This window comes from Poromitra crassiceps (assembly GCF_964638095.1).
Source record: "Poromitra crassiceps genome assembly, chromosome: 3".
In the NCBI taxonomy this organism is placed as follows: Eukaryota; Metazoa; Chordata; class Actinopteri; order Beryciformes; family Melamphaidae; genus Poromitra; species Poromitra crassiceps.
This window is the reverse complement of record NC_139625.1, coordinates 14,586,071-14,602,093: the sequence shown is the minus strand read 5'-3', so window position 1 is coordinate 14,602,093 and position 16,023 is coordinate 14,586,071. Positions and strand designations below refer to the sequence as shown.

At 44.8% G+C, this 16,023-nt stretch overlaps 1 protein-coding gene across 1 annotated transcript in view; it reads right to left on the bottom strand.

Annotated features, from left to right (window-relative positions):
* Positions 1–15,781, bottom strand: part of LOC310772988 (calsequestrin-2-like) — a gene marked incomplete at both ends in the record, with an annotated part of 23,233 nt that extends 7,452 nt beyond the window's left edge. The window contains 4 exons of the mRNA XM_083632933.1: positions 1,964–2,072; positions 3,131–3,231; positions 3,589–3,673; positions 15,539–15,781. Of these exons, the coding sequence (XP_083489059.1) occupies positions 1,964–2,072; positions 3,131–3,231; positions 3,589–3,673; positions 15,539–15,781 (538 nt within the window). The remainder of the gene's footprint in view (positions 1–1,963; positions 2,073–3,130; positions 3,232–3,588; positions 3,674–15,538) is intronic.
* Positions 15,782–16,023: the final 242 nt, after the last annotated feature.

Genomic DNA, 16,023 nt, shown 5'->3' with positions numbered 1-16,023 from the left:
ACCTTGATAAGCTATAAGCCTCCCCAATAAGCGAATGTTCAATGCCTCACGGTGGCACAGCAACACTAACATAATGTGTGCATTAATAAGACAATCAAAGCAGACTTTTAAAAGTAACGCAAATGTTACTTTCCCTAGTAACTAATTACTTTGAAGTATCTGGTAACTTTAAAGTAATTAAATTACCTTTTGAGAGAAGTAACTAGTAACTGTAACGAATTACCAATTTTCAGTAACTTGCCCAACACTGCTCGTGAGACTACAATAGGTGAGAGAGTGCCACGGTCTGCACTCGTGAGACTACAGTAGGTGAGAGAGGGCCACGGTCTGGACTGGAGGCTCTCTTGAGCGGCCAGATCCACGGTGCTGATCTGCCTCCATTATTAGCCTCCAGCTCGCACCAGCGTCTGGGGAGCTGTGATGCACTGAGGGTCAAGAGAGAGAGAGCCAGGCTCAGGCAACATGGACCAGGGCAGAGCACTTTAACACAGATACAGTGCCAAAGTCACGCCCTCTTTCCCGGGTTCGGCATGGGGCCTAAGGGATTTCAGGCCCCATTCATTTTCCCATCGATTAGCATACGCATAATGCTATATACATTCAATGACAGAATTTTGAAAATAAAGTAGTAAACATAATAATAAACAACTAAACAAAGGAAAAAGGACAGCCAAAAGAAACAAACATCCAAAAAGAAATCCAAAAAATAGCCCCCCCTCCCTTCCTTGGGGATTTGTAGACGCTGGGCATGACAGAGAAGCGACTATCACTTGAAAAGACTTTTAAGGTTTTATGAAAAATTATTCCACATTTCCAATGTGGGCTCTTTTGCCCCATGAACACGGGCCGTTGACAACTCCAGGTATACGATGTCTAGATACATAAGAACCCACACTCTAAAAGAAAGGGTGTGGGTTGGTTTCCACCATGCAACCCATTTTTTTGCCACCGTGAGCCCAGCTAATAGAGCACGGTTTTGAATTGGTGTCAAGCCCAGGGTAGACAAATCATTAAAGGGACAGTTCACCCTAAAATCCAAAAGACGTATTTTTCCTCTCACCTGTGGTGCTATTTATCCATCTAGATTGTTTTGTTTTAGTTGGCTGGGTTTTGGAGATATCAGCCGTAGAGATTTCTGCCTTCTCTCCAATACAATGTAACTGGATGGCACTTGGCTTGTGGTGCTCAAAGCACCCAAAAAATACAATTGAAAAACTCAACAGCAATGTCTCTTTTCCAGAAATCATGACCCAGTTACTCAAGATAATCCACAGACTTGTTGTGAGCAGTTTTATGTATAGGAACTATTTTTGACCGAACTACACCCGATAGGCTATATAGCTGCTGCTAGTTTCATGTGGGAACTAGCTAGTAGCTAGTGGGTGTAGTTCAGTTTAAAGAAAATAGTTCCTACATGAAACTGCTCACAACAAGGTTTGTGGATTATCTTGAGTAAAGGTCCTTACACATCAAGAGCGATGCGAATATACGGCACGAAATTGCGATGCGAGTTTTGACCCACCTGTCAATCACAGCCACAGATGTGTACACGTCGGAAGCGAACTTCTAAAAAATCGACCGTGGTTCGAAAAAATAAACACCGCAATAACGCTCGGCGAAAATTCGCCGTTGGTGTGTACGGTTGCATTGACTGATATAGGTTCGGAAAATATTATTGACGTGCGAATTAATCGCACGAAAAAAACGTGCTCGGTGTGTAAGGACCTTAACTGGGTCATGATTTCTGGAAAGAGACATTGCTGTTGAGTTTTTCAATTGTATTTTTTGGCGCTTTGAGCACCACAAGCCGAGTGAACATAATTTGTTTGCACGCACGCACGCATGCACACACGCGCGCGCGCACGCACACACACACATGCACACACACACACAAACACACACGCATGCACACACACACACACACACACACACACACACAACACATATAAACTGCCAGACTAACATGAATCCTCTCCCCTGAAGTAGCCAATGAGGCGGATGTCTTCCTCCATCCTCTCGAAGGCCCGCAGCTCCATGGCGTTACTGATGAGCTCCACTGGGTCCTCCAGCACCTAGGGGGTTAATGACAGACACATGATCTCTGCTGCCAACCAACACTGTACCTACTTCATATGTAGGCGTCATGTTTGTCACGAAGCGCTCACTGCTGGGCTGTTTCTAACCTGCACTGCTGTTCCCACAGATCACCAGTCAATCAAACAGTGTGTGTCATACTCGCCTACCACCGTGGAGACGCAGGTTCAATTCCCAGCAGCGGTACTTCCGGCTTGGTCAGATGTTCTTACAGACACAACTGGCCGTGTCAAGAAGTATACGGCTCTCCTGAGAGATCGGCAGAGGGGGTGGCATACAGATTCGACTTGGAAAGGAAATCCAAATATGGTCGCAGCTGCAGAGCGGGTCGGAGCCAATAGAGACACTGCATGAAATAGGCCACGCCCATCACGGGGGAAAGGCTCCGTTCATTTCCACACACCAGCGTCATTTTCCTTGAATTAAACATAGCTAAAAGCTGTTGTGCGGTGGACTGCGCAGACAACAAATGTAAAAAATCGCCAGTTAAAGTTTTTTTGTACTCCTGAGCAAAACAAGGAAGCCATTGAGAATTGGCAAGAAGAAAAATGTGGATCTAGCTGTCAAGGAAGTAAGTTGGAGTGTTCATCTTCCGTATATACGATCTTTTTCTGCAACACGCAACCATGCAGGTGACATAGGAGAACGCCAGGATTGGAGGGGGGCTTTCTGTTTTCCCCCGTTCTTGGGCGTGCTTTCTGAATGATGACGCGTTACGCAGTGTCTCTATGCAGAGCTTGCAGGGAGCGGAATGGGTTTTCCATCCGGCACCGACTGAAATGGTCGGCACCAATGAGAGAGAGCTAAGTCCACCATGCTGCTACAACCCAGTCAGACTAGGGGAGACGTAGCGTGCTAAATGTACACCTGCTGCAATACTTTGAATTAGATCATTTGCGTGTTTTCTAGCAAAGGCTGAAGCTGTTTATTGCTTGAGAGGCTTCTCTCTATGGCCTACAGGAGGACACACCGACCAGACCACAACCACCACAGACCACTGTGTGGAAAAACGAGCAGAACTCAGCGCTGCACTCACATCCAGCAGGAACTCCACCAGCGTGTCTGCAGACAGCTCCCCATCAAACTCAATGACACGGTCATCCTTGAAGACGTACAAACTGCCCAGTTCCTCCAGACCTAATGACATAGTAGTAGCAATAGTACCGGTAGTTGTAATTAGTAGTAGTTGTAGGAGTAGCAGTACTAATAGTAATAATAACTTGATTTGTATAACACTTTGCTAAAACAAACATCAGTGCTTCAACAGAGTAATACAAATAATAATAATGCATAAATTATGATTTATATAGCGCTTTCTCGAGACTCAAAGCACTTTACAGCTGATGTAAAAGCAGTGTAGAAACAGGTCATTCTTCAGAAGCGTTTCTTCATACGCAGAATCCTAACTTTGCCATTCACTGTAATCACAGTAATTACATATCAGTGTTACAGCATGTGATGCTGTGGTAACTGTGACGTGATGACGGGTCGTACCCAGTTTTCGGGCTACTTTGGCATCCTTCTGGGAGTCCACCATCCCGAAGCCGATGTCTCTATCCTCCAGGACCTGAGCTGTCAGCTGGGCGTTCACAAACACAAAATGTCAGTCAGCAACAGTCTTTCAACAGTGATCCAGGTACATGACTTAGAAGCTGCTTATCCCTGACTACTGCTGATATAGCAAGTAGAAACTCCCTGGAGCAGCAGCCTGACACCAAAACACCGTGCGTTTGTCTCGGCCCTCATATACTTTGTATCGGAGTTGGCATCTACAGCTGGTGCTGTCTTCGTCGATAAACCTTTCGATCACCAAGTGGAGTGTGTGCGTGTGTGTGTGTGTGTGTGTGTGTGTGTGTGTGCGCGCGCGTGTCCGTGCGTGCGTGCGTGTGTGTGCTGAGAGCCCCCTGTGGAGTGTTGTTAGGGGGGAAGCTACCGTGTGTGAGTTAGGACTTGCTTGCCTTTCAGCTGGCATTTGTGGAGGAAGGAGCACAGGTTTGGGAATAGCGAGGCTTCAGTTTAACTCGTTGCATTTCTGCCCTCTAACAGTTTGTAACTTTATCAAACATGACAGGAATGTGAAACTTTAAGAACTGTGGGAAGCTGGCTGACAGAGAGTGTAAATGGTGAATGCTAAGTGTACTAAAGCAGTGTGATTCTCAACTGATCTAGCCTTACGACCCATATTTTTCCTTTGTTAAGTTGCGACCCAAATTTCAGATTTTCTTTTTCTTTTTTAGGTCTATACTGCATGGGATTAGGGCATGCCATAGAACCCATTCTCATTCAGATATGTTGAGTTGAGAGGTCAAGGGACCCCTTTTGGCTCATTTCCACCACATATAACAGCACAGTACAGCTCTACTCGATCTGGTCTTAGTTGGCTCTACTTGATATGGACTGTGTTTCCATAGCAAGTTTACTTGCCTCCGCCCACACCTGGTCGTCATAGCGACCGCATATCTGCCCTCCGCCCATAGCCCAAGTAGGCTATAAGTATAACGTTAAAATGAAATCCATGCACGGAACTTTTAAACTGATTATGAAATACTGGTGCCTCTAAATGACCTACAGTGTACATGGGCAAATGTGACAATCGGCTAGGAGAATGGATATCACTTTGTTGTTACTCAAACTCACATGCATGCACTGCGCGGGGACGGTAGAGGCGCTACGGGGAGAACCCCAGCGGCAACTCAACAGGCCAACTACAAAGGGCTTCCCGAGGAGCGGACTTTTTTCTCTCTCAAAACAATTGAAAACCACCGCATGTTAAAGCTGAGCAAGGAGATCGATTTTATTTCACCAGAGCCGAAGGCAGCAACACAAAAGAAATAACTTCTGGAAAGAACAGAAGAGAAGGTAAACCCCACTAAACTGGTATCCAGCATTGACAGTAGATGCCTACAGTAAACACGATTCTGCCTGACCAATCAGTCGTCTGCAGTGTTTTCACGTCACCATATAGCACCGGGTCTACAGCCCTAGAACCTCAACAGAGCAGGGACCAAAAGCAGCACGACTCAACCCCGACTCAACCCGGGCTGTCCACGTTTTTGATCGGTGGAATGAGACAAAAAAGCGAGACGAGCTGTGCGGGGCCGCGTTGATACCAGCGGTGGAAATGGGCCATTAGAAAATGGCTATGCCAGTTTTTCCCTGGCCAAAATGTAGCCTAAATTTGGAGCGTTATTTCGCCTTTTCGACAAGAAGGTAGTGTAGTGGCAATCCAACAACAAAAAATGCCACTTGAGGGAATTTGAAGACATTTCCAACTCATGGTGATGCAAGAAGGGAGGTCCGCCATGGAATATGCATTTGACGTTTTATTATTGCAAATATTTAAAAATACACCTACAAAAAGCCGGGTGCACTAAGTAATGGTATAAAACCGAGCTCATGACATTTACGTAATAAACAAACAAACTAATACTGCATTACAAGACCTCAACCAGCCGACCACACACGGTTGAAAAACTTTGTGGCTTCCCAGTTGCTGATTCCCTCATGCCGTGCACCTGTGACCCACCTATGTAGAGTAATGTGAGGGTGATTACCTAGGTGCCCATGCCCTCTAGTGTACAGGTGAATCAACTACAGCAAAGTTGACCCCTGACACCAATATCCATACCACACACATGCACAACATATAGAACACATCAAAATTGGCTACAACACACCGGCCCCTAATTGTTACTGTAAAATAACATAACAATTCAACATCATACAAACAATGGAGCCTTTTTTTTTTTTTAAACAAGGCCGTAGTGCAAGTGTGTTTTCAATGTCTATGTACCATAGTCCGTAATCCATAGGGTCAGAGAAAAACCCCAATGTCCATAATCCATAGGGTCAGAGAAAAACCCCAATGTCCAATCAGTCAGCTTCCAACAGAAGACAGATCTTTGTGATCGGTCGCTCCAGTATGTTACATTTGGTCTGGACTTTAACAGACCGCACCAAACCCTGCGCGTCAGGAAAGGTCTGCAGTACCTTTCCCAACAACCAGGATCCACGAGGGGCGGTAGAGTCCGCTACAATCACAACATCTCCTGTGACAAAGCTTCTCTTGTCCTTTGACCACCGTTGCCGTTCCTGCAACAGTGGCAAGTATTCCCGAATCCATCTGTGCCAAAAGAGATCTGAGAGGAACTGAACCTGCCTCCATCGTCGTTTGGTGTACAGGTCACTTTTCTCAAACAGGCCAGGTGGTAGAGCAGGTTTGCCTTTCAACAAGAGGATGTGATTTGGAGTCAAGGGTTCGAGATCGTTAGGATCATCTGAGATCTTTGTTAAGGGACGGTCATTCAATATGGCTTCCACCTCGCACAGAAGAGTTTGCAATCCTTCATCATTCACAGTTTGCTGATGAAGTACGGAGTTCAGCACTTTTCTGACCATGCGAATGATTCTCTCCCATGCTCCGCCATGATGTGATGCAGCAGGAGTGTTGAAGCTCCATTTCACTCCAGACTGAAGTAGTGAGTTTTGAATTGTCTTGTGATTCAGAGCAGATAGAGCCTCTCTCAACTCGCGTTCTGCTCCCACGAAATTGGTTCCGTTATCCGATCTGATGTGTGATACTTGGCCTCTTCTAGAGATAAATCTGCGCAGTGCATGGATGCAAGAACTGGTGTCCAATGAGTATGCCATTTCCAAATGCACTGCCCTACTGGACATGCAAGTGAAGATCACCCCATAGCGTTTGACGAAGCTGCGGCCTGCCTTCACCTCAAAAGGGCCAAAATAATCAACGCCCACATTTGTGAATGGTGGGAAGTCAGGTTGGAGTCTTTCTTTCGGCAAATCTGCCATCTTTTGTTCGCCCAATTTCCCCCTATACCGCCTGCAGATAACACAGGAAGAGAGGATCTTTCTGGCAGCAGCATTTGCACTGGTGATCCAGTAATGTTGACGAAGTCTGGAAAGCAGGTGATTTCTACCACAATGTCCTAATTTCTCATGAATGTGGCGTAAAATGAGAGTGGAGATGTGCTGATCTTTACCAAGAATGACTGGGTGTTTCATGTCATCAGGCATAGCTGCTTTGTTAAGCCTTCCTCCCACTCTCAACAGCCCCTTGTCCAGCACTGGATCCAGTTTGTAGATGTGACTGACTTTCTTCACTCCAGATGTTCCCCTTTTCAAAGAAGTTATTTCATCACTGAACTTTTCCAATTGACAGTACTGAATTATGACACTTTCAGTGGTGTCAATATCTTCAAGAGACACAGTTTGACCACTGAGTGTGGCTCTGAAACTTTGCATCTCCCTTTCCACTTTCTTCTTCTGTTGAGCTATGTCAAGTCCACTGCTGGACACAGAAGCTTGTATTTCCTTCCTCTTCTGACTCAACAGCAGCAACATCTTTCTCAGTTGGAGAAACCAAGCAACAGAGATCTTCAGCCTTTTCCATGAAGAGAAATGGGTTATGAGCTGGTTTGTTGCATTCTGTGCCTCTTTGTTGATGGTATTTGTTGCTTTTGGTGCATCCTTGATGAGCACAGTATTCACCGTAGCCTCTTTTTTGACCTCCGGGTCATCACTGCTGATAGAAGCAGAATCCACAATGTTAATAGGCCATTCTCCTTCATTGTTGAAAAGAAAATCTGGGCCATGGATCCATCTGCTGGCTGTGAGAAGATACTCAGCCTTCACCCCGCGAGAGGCCTCATCAGCCGGATTCTGCTTTGTATCAACGTACCTCCATTGTGAGATGGCAGTGGCTTCTCTTATAGCAGAAATCCTATTGGCCACAAAGGTGTGAAAGCGCTTTGTTTCGTTCCTGATGTACTTTAGCACTGTTGTGCTGTCTGTCCAGAAGGTTGAAATTTCCAGCTCTAGTTGCAGTTCTGATTTTAGCATCCTGTCAACCCGCACTGCAAGCACAGCGGCTGTTAGTTCCATCCTTGGGATTGTCACTTTCTTTACTGGAGCAACTCGTGCCTTTCCTAGAATGAAGGCTAGGTGAACCTTCTTTTTGTCATTCTGCAGCCTGAGGTACGAAACTGTGCCGTAACCATCCTCACTGGCGTCACAGAAATGATGTAGTCGGGCACTTATGAGCTGTCCAAAGTCTTTGGGCTTGATGCATCTTGGCACGCTAAATGTGCTGAGCCTTTTTAGGTCTTCTAGCCACCCCACCCACTGCAGCTGGTAGTTCTGAGGAATGTGATCATCCCAAGTGTAGCTCAACCTACAGAGGTTTTGCAGCATCAACTTGACAGGTAAGGTAAAGGGTGCCAAAAATCCAATGGGGTCATAAACAGAGCTTACCACGGACAAGATGCCCCGTCTTGTCAGTGGTCTTTCCTGGACAGCCATCTTGAACCTGAAGGTGTCTGTTTCTGCACACCACTGCAGTCCCAGTGTTCTCTCGATAGGGAGGTTGTCTCTGTCGAAATCCAATTCTTTCACTTCCTTGGCTCTTTTTTCCACATCAATGGATTCCAACACTGACCTGCTGTTGCTAGTCCATTTCACCAGCTGAAATCCTCCCAACTGGCATAGAGCTGTCAGGTCTCTCACCAAGGCCACAGCTTCATCCTCTGAGGGCAGGGACTTTAAGCAATCGTCCACGTAAAAATTGTGGTTGATGGTGTCGATCACATGTGCTGGGAATTCTGCTCTGTTGTCTTCAGCAGTCTTTTTTAGGCCAAAACTGGCACAACTGGGCGATGATATTGCGCCAAACAGATGAACAGTCATTCTGTATTCAGTGAGATGTTGTGACAGTTCACCGTCTGGCCACCACAGGAAGCGAAGAAAATCTACATCTTGTTTTGCCACTTTAACTTGGTGATACATTGCTTGAATATCAGCCATCACTGCTATAGTTTCTTGACGAAACCTTGTGAGAACTCCAAGCAATGAATTTGTCAAGTCAGGCCCCTGGAGGAGCTGACTGTTAAGTGACATCCCTTTGAAGCTTGCAGCGCAATCAAACACCACTCTCAAAGTTCCTTTTTTAGGATGGTGCACGCCATGATGCGGGATGTACCAGACTTGTCCTTCTTTTCCTTCCAGTTGGTGTTCTGGCACCCTCTCCGCATAGCCTTTATTTATGACATCACCAAGAAACTGGGTGTATTCCTCTTTAAATGTAGCATTTCTCTCCATTTTCCTTTTCAGGCAGAGGACCCTTTGCTCAGCAACATGGCGGTTATTGGGCATGGTGACATTATGCTCTCTGAAAGGTAACCTCAAGCAGTAATGCCCGTTGTCTAGTTCAGCTGAAGTGTTCATGATTTCAATAAACTTGAGATCTTCTCTCGACATTTCTGGCTTTTCCTCTGTTGATCTCTCATTGAAGTCGTGGTTGTATTGCTTCACCAACAGTTCCTCTATCCGAGCAATGGATATTCGGTTGGCAGTAATGCTAGGACAGCTGCTCCCAGTCTCCATGCCTCCTCTCAGTGGTCCATAGATAACCCATCCAAGTAGGGTCTTGACAGCATAAGGCCCTTCACCCTTGCTGTGTACCACTTCCCATGGCTCCATTACTTTTGAAACGTTGGTGCCAATTAGCAGTTCCACCTCAGCATCAATAGTTGGAATTTCCACAGAGTTTAAGTGTGGCCAAGCACTTAACTCTTCCTGTCGTGGAATGTTATTACGAGTCACAGGCATCTTATACTGTGTGTACACACCAGGCAACTCAAAGTAGGTGTCACTATTGAGTGCAGCTACCTCCAATCCTGCGATGATGTGACTGTCTACAACCTTTTCTTGGCCCATTGTTCTCAACAGCATTTTGGTGTTTCTTCCTTTGACCTTTAGCTCCCTCATCAGTCGCTCAGAGCAGAAAGTGGCATTACTGCCAGAATCTAAGAATGCATACGTTTTTAGCATTTTACTGCCTTTCATAGCCTTGATCTGTACGGGCACAATTGGCAAAATGCAATCCTCTGCTCCGGCCCCTATATGGCCACATGTAGTAGAGGAAACTGTGTGATTCTTTGGTGCTTCATGCTGTGTGTCCTCTGATTTAATTTCTTTCTCATTTGAATGAATGTGGAGGATGGTAGGATGCTTTAGGTTACACAGCTTACAAGACAAACGACTATAGCAATCTTTGCTCATGTGTCCAACAGCTAAGCACCCAAAACAGGCACCTTTCTCTTTTAGAAAGTCAATTTTCTGTCTGTGCAACTTCTTCTTCATTTTGGGGCACATCTCCAATCTGTGACCCTCTTCACACAGCAGACATGATACCTTTCTTGGCCTATCAGAGAAGTTTCTTTCATTTTGCATTCGAGAAATGGCTTCAGAATTAACAGGTGCCACAGAAGTAGCAAAGCTGCTTCCTTTTTCCTTGATGCGAAGCTGTGAGATTTTGTTTCCAGCTTTGTAGTTTGGTGGTGAGTTGGATGGATCCTGAATGTTTCCAAATAGTGGATTGGAAACAATAGACACTTGTCTCTCAATGAAATTGACAATGTCACTGAAACCTGCTTGACGGTGGTACTTCTCCTGCAGCTCATAAGCAGTGTTTCTCCATCTTTCTCTCAGTTTGTATGGTAACTTCAAGATTATAGCACGCATGTTGGACGGCATATTCATCTCCGACATGTAACAAATGTCCTCCATGGCATTACAGCAGACACGTAAAAACAAGGCAAATGCTTGCAAGGCCTTGATGTCCTCTGATTTCACTGACGACCATCCAAGAGCCTTCTCCATGTACGCAGTGGCTATTCGTTGCTCATTTCCAAAGCGTTCCTGTAAAAGTGTCCTTGCTCTTTGATATCCTGTGTCAGGTGGCATGTGTTGACAGCTCTTAACCAACTCCCTAGGTTGTCCTTTGGTGTACTGCTCCAAAAAGTATAAGCAGTCTATGCTGCTCGCAGTCTTTCCTTCCACTCCATGCACAAATGCTCTGATGAACGTGTTGTACTCAAGAGGGTTTCCGTCGAAAGTTGGTATATCTCTTGGAGGCAAGGATAGTGAAGACTGTTGCTGCACTAGTAGAGCCGTTATATCATTTTGCTGTTGCATGATGGTGAAAAGATTGCCTTGATCCATACTGATTTGCACTGAGCCAGCACAGTCGTGTTCCTGTTCGTGCTGTGTGGTGTGATATGCTTGCTGAGATCCTTGAAGCATGCTCTGTTTGGAACTCTGAGCACTAGGCTGAGATTTTGGTCCACCTTGTCTCCCAAAGGTTTTCTTGGGCTGTGCCCCCATTACAATTGCGGCTTTGCTACCTCCTATAGGTGGATGATTGAATTGATTTGAATCCTTTGGCCGTGCATCCATTGGCACTGCAGCTTTGCTGCCTCCTATAGGTGGATGATGGAATTGATTTGAATCCTTTGGCCGTGCATCCATTGGCACTGCAGCTTTGCTGCCTCCTATAGGTGGATGATGGTACTGATGGTTGGAACTTTGTGGAACAAATTCCATGGCAGAGGACCTGAGAGAAGATTTGCGTTTTGATTTTTCCAAGTATGAATTCATTCCATTTGAGTGAGCTTTGGAGCTCTGTACATCAGAACCTCTGTTGAGCACAGTGACTTTTGCTGTTTGAGCAGCTATTTGACTCCGCAATTCAAGCAATTCCCTTTTTTGTCTGAGTTGCTCCTCCTGAGCCTGCAGCTCATGTTTTTCTTTAATGGCAGCTTCCAAAGCAAGGAGAGCAGCCCTTTCAGCCTCTGCTTTGAGGCATGCAGAGGAGGCTGAGGACCTGTGAGACTTTGAGCTGCCAGCTGATGAGCATGATTTACCACCAGTATTAGAAATGCTGTCACCTGCTTGAACATCATCATTGACCACAATTATGTGTGGTGCAACATTGTCATTTGCCACAGTCAAATCCTTCACATCATCATCGTCATCTTCATCATCATCATCATCGTCATATTTGCATTGCATTTTGGCATCAAGCAACCACTCATCCATTTTTTGTACCATTTCTTTATTGCTGTGCACTTGGGTTTCGAACCATTCATTTTGTTTTGACATTTCATCCTTTGGTAGTAATGTTGTCAATGATTCATGCAATTCTGCTGTTTCCACATTCAGTTTCAGAAACATTTGATACTTGGTCTGAACCTCAGACACATTTTCATTTGAAAGCATCATTTGCTCAACTTCCTTTTTTAATTTGTAGAGTTTCTTCACCATGGCATTCCTTTCCTTTTGACGTGCTAATACTTTTGCTTCAAAAGCCTTTGCAGTGAGTTTAACCTCTCTTTTACTCACTTCCTTCTCCATTTCACTTTGATTGACAGGCACAGTCATTCCCACTTGACTCATCTTGATCCTGATTTAGCAGCCGAACTTTGTTTAGAATTGTAGTAGGATTTACCTTTATCCAGTTTATGAGAAGGCCAATCTCTTCCACACAACTTGTAACAATTCTGAAACAGTCCTACCGTGAGTCTTGCTTTCACAGAGGCTTTCCTGTTAATTGGATTCAGCTGGAACAGTCAATAGGGCATGGTGGCTGTCCTTCCATCAAAGTGATCCATCCAATGAAGCATAGTTTTTCAACAAAATGTAGTGGCAATCCAACAACAAAAAATGCCACTTGAGGGAATTTGAAGACATTTCCAACTCATGGTGATGCAAGAAGGGAGGTCCGCCATGGAATATGCATTTGACGTTTTATTATTGCAAATATTTAAAAATACACCTACAAAAAGCCGGGTGCACTAAGTAATGGTATAAAACCGAGCTCATGACATTTACGTAATAAACAAACAAACTAATACTGCATTACAAGACCTCAACCAGCCGACCACACACGGTTGAAAAACTTTGTGGCTTCCCAGTTGCTGATTCCCTCATGCCGTGCACCTGTGACCCACCTATGTAGAGTAATGTGAGGGTGATTACCTAGGTGCCCATGCCCTCTAGTGTACAGGTGAATCAACTACAGCAAAGTTGACCCCTGACACCAATATCCATACCACACACATGCACAACATATAGAACACATCAAAATTGGCTACAACAGGTAGCATGACATGTTTGGTACCAATGGGTGCCTTAAGTCCTCTAGTTTCAGGGGATACCAGTATCTTCACTCTGGCTTTAGAAACGAGCCTGCTACAGCCTCTGAAAGACAGTCATGTTGGCCACGGACACCGGCATCCTCAAGGAGTAGAAGAACCTTTTTCCCTGCACACATCCGCGACCCATTCAAAACGGTCCCGCAACCCACTTTTGGCTCCCGACCAACCAGTTGAGAACCGCTGTACTAAAGCGTTGAAACATTTTTTTTTCCCCTTTTCTTTTTAGCGTAATCCTACTTCGTATTCCTACCAAAGTAGACCGGCAGAACCACATACTTCATTCTGGTTCATAGCCAGCTAGTAGAGTTTTGGGAACACGCTATAATTAACAGAAATGACCTAGAAACAATCCCTCGATACATGCAAACCACATAGGAGGAGCACACATAATGGAATGAAAATGGCTGCTTGGGAGATTGGGAAGAGAGCAGCCAGTAAAACATTAACTCAATCTATCAAGCTCTGACAGTACGACAGCGACGCAAAACCACTTATATAACGTAAACAGACAGAGGGAGAATTGAGACGTTGGGTGTCTGGTTTTCCCACCAGGGGGCATCTGACGATATTTTGGCATGTTGTGACAGGCTTGAGTCAAAGGCACAAAGTGGTGTGACTGCAAAGCGACGCCGCGGGGGCCGAAGCAGTCGCTTATTGAGACATTCTTACATTATCAGTGACATTGGATCTATCAGGGCGGTGTAAAGTATGTCACAACAGCTACAGTACAACAACTCTGAGCTGCAGGTCGCTCCTTTGAGCGATAATGAGTAGGTTTGTTTGAGTAGGTTCCTACCACAGTATCAAGAAAACAACAACACGTCTTGCAATTATGGATGGGGCCGATCCGATCCAATATTGGTATCGGGTGCCGATATTGGCACTTATTCACGGATCGGATCGGAATTGAAAAAACAAACAAACAAAAAAACTTTTTTTGTGTGTGTGCAATAACTTTTTGTGCAATAACTTCCTTGAGCGCGGGCCGCACAGCTGGCCGTAATTTGCCCATGTATAATAGTATCCTTCTTTGCCTTGTATATTTTCTTAATTTTGTCTGCTTTTTGCAAGGTATATTTAAAAAAAAAAGGTTAATTGGCCAAATCTTTGCCTATACTGTATATTCAAGAAAAAATATTGGTATCGGCATAATATCGGTATCGGCAGACGGCAGATATCCAAATTCAGGTATCGGAATCGGATCGGAAGTGAAAAAAGTGGATCGGTGCATCCCTACTTGCAATCAGCACATATCATTGGCAAGAGCAATTACAATGTCAGCTAAGTTGAGAGGTAGTCACACTTGTCACTCTCTCAGTAATAGATCTGTCTGTGAGAAAGAATGGTTTCTGTGTGTCTGACACCGGCAAACGCAAAAACGGCAACATCTGCTCCTACGCCACTTCCCTGCTGTGGGGCTTTAGGAGCCATTAGGGGGCATTAACCTTTCATATCGTGCCCCTACTGTTTCTCACCCTGGTGTAACACACTCCAATTCCATAGAGAAAGAGCACCATCACACATTTTAGGTCTGGGAAATATGGTTAAAATCAATGAAGATTTTTCTTTCCCCAATATCGATATCACGATATGGCTCACGTATACAAAATCACATGTTAATTAATCAAAGTCATGTTCATCCCACTGAACCGAATGGTAACGTTAGGCGTGATGATGCGCAACAAAACTGACATTTTAACAATGTTTCACACCTCATTTTGTCAGAGTCTTTAAATAGAATGTGGGTAACGCTGTACAATAACTAGCAATTAGTTGAGATGAGATGAGATGAGATAAACTTTATTGTCCCCGGAGGGAAATTTGTCTTGGGCAAAAAGTGCTTGTACCAACATCGGTGTAACAGACACAGTAACAAAGACAAACACGGTCACAGTCACAGCATTGCACTTCACCACAGAAAGAGTGCCAGCTAGACACAAGATTGTCTAGCTGGCACTCTAATGTGTGACAAGCATTAAGCATTAACTAACCCTTAGTTATTGTTTATTAACGCTAACCCTAATTACCATTCACTAACCCTCACCCTAACCATTAATGCATAAATGAATACCTAGTTAATGAACACCATTTAGTAAATGATTACTATATTAGTTAACTGTTAATTAAGGATTATAACCATTGATTTAGTTACCCTTATTATAAAGTGTTACCAATATTTGCTTGTTATCAATTTAGACAGCAGAATTGTGTCATGATAGCCCCAAATCACCATATCATCACGATATTACGATTCGATAAATTATAATATTGATAAATGATAAACAACAACGAACGATAATATTGAATAATCACCCAGACGTATTTTTCATGTCCACTGATTTTGCTGCACAACCATCTCTACAGTCAGAATCTGACCAAATCTCTACTCTCCACTCTCCTTCTATCTAGAGACCATGGGTTCTTCTTACCTCCAGGACCAGCTCGGTCATCTGGAGCTGCTTCTGCAGGCCCTTGTTGGCCGGCACAGGCTCGTGGTAGAACAGGCACAGCAGGTCATATCTCTTCAGAGCCTTCTTGTAGTTACGCTCGTTGATGTCCAGCACCCTGTCCTTCCCGTCGAAGTTGGGGAACTCCAGACCTTCCTCGGCTCGGCTGAGGGAAGCCAGGCCAAGGCAGAGGCCAGATAACAGAGGCAGCCAGATCTGCTGCATGGTTCTGCGCTTGTCGAAGCCTGGATGAAGAGGAGCAAAGTTACAAGAGAGCGACCAGAGATAGTTATTCTCTCTCTCTGCTTGTGTCTTGTGCCTGTCTCTCTGCGGATATCTCCAAGTCTTCACTGTCTCCTCTCTGCGTCACTCAAGTCTTGCTGGACAAATCTCCCATGAGGGTCTCCGTCCTCTCCTCTCCCTGATTGACTCCACTTAAATCTGTGAGACTGATAAGCCCACGCCTT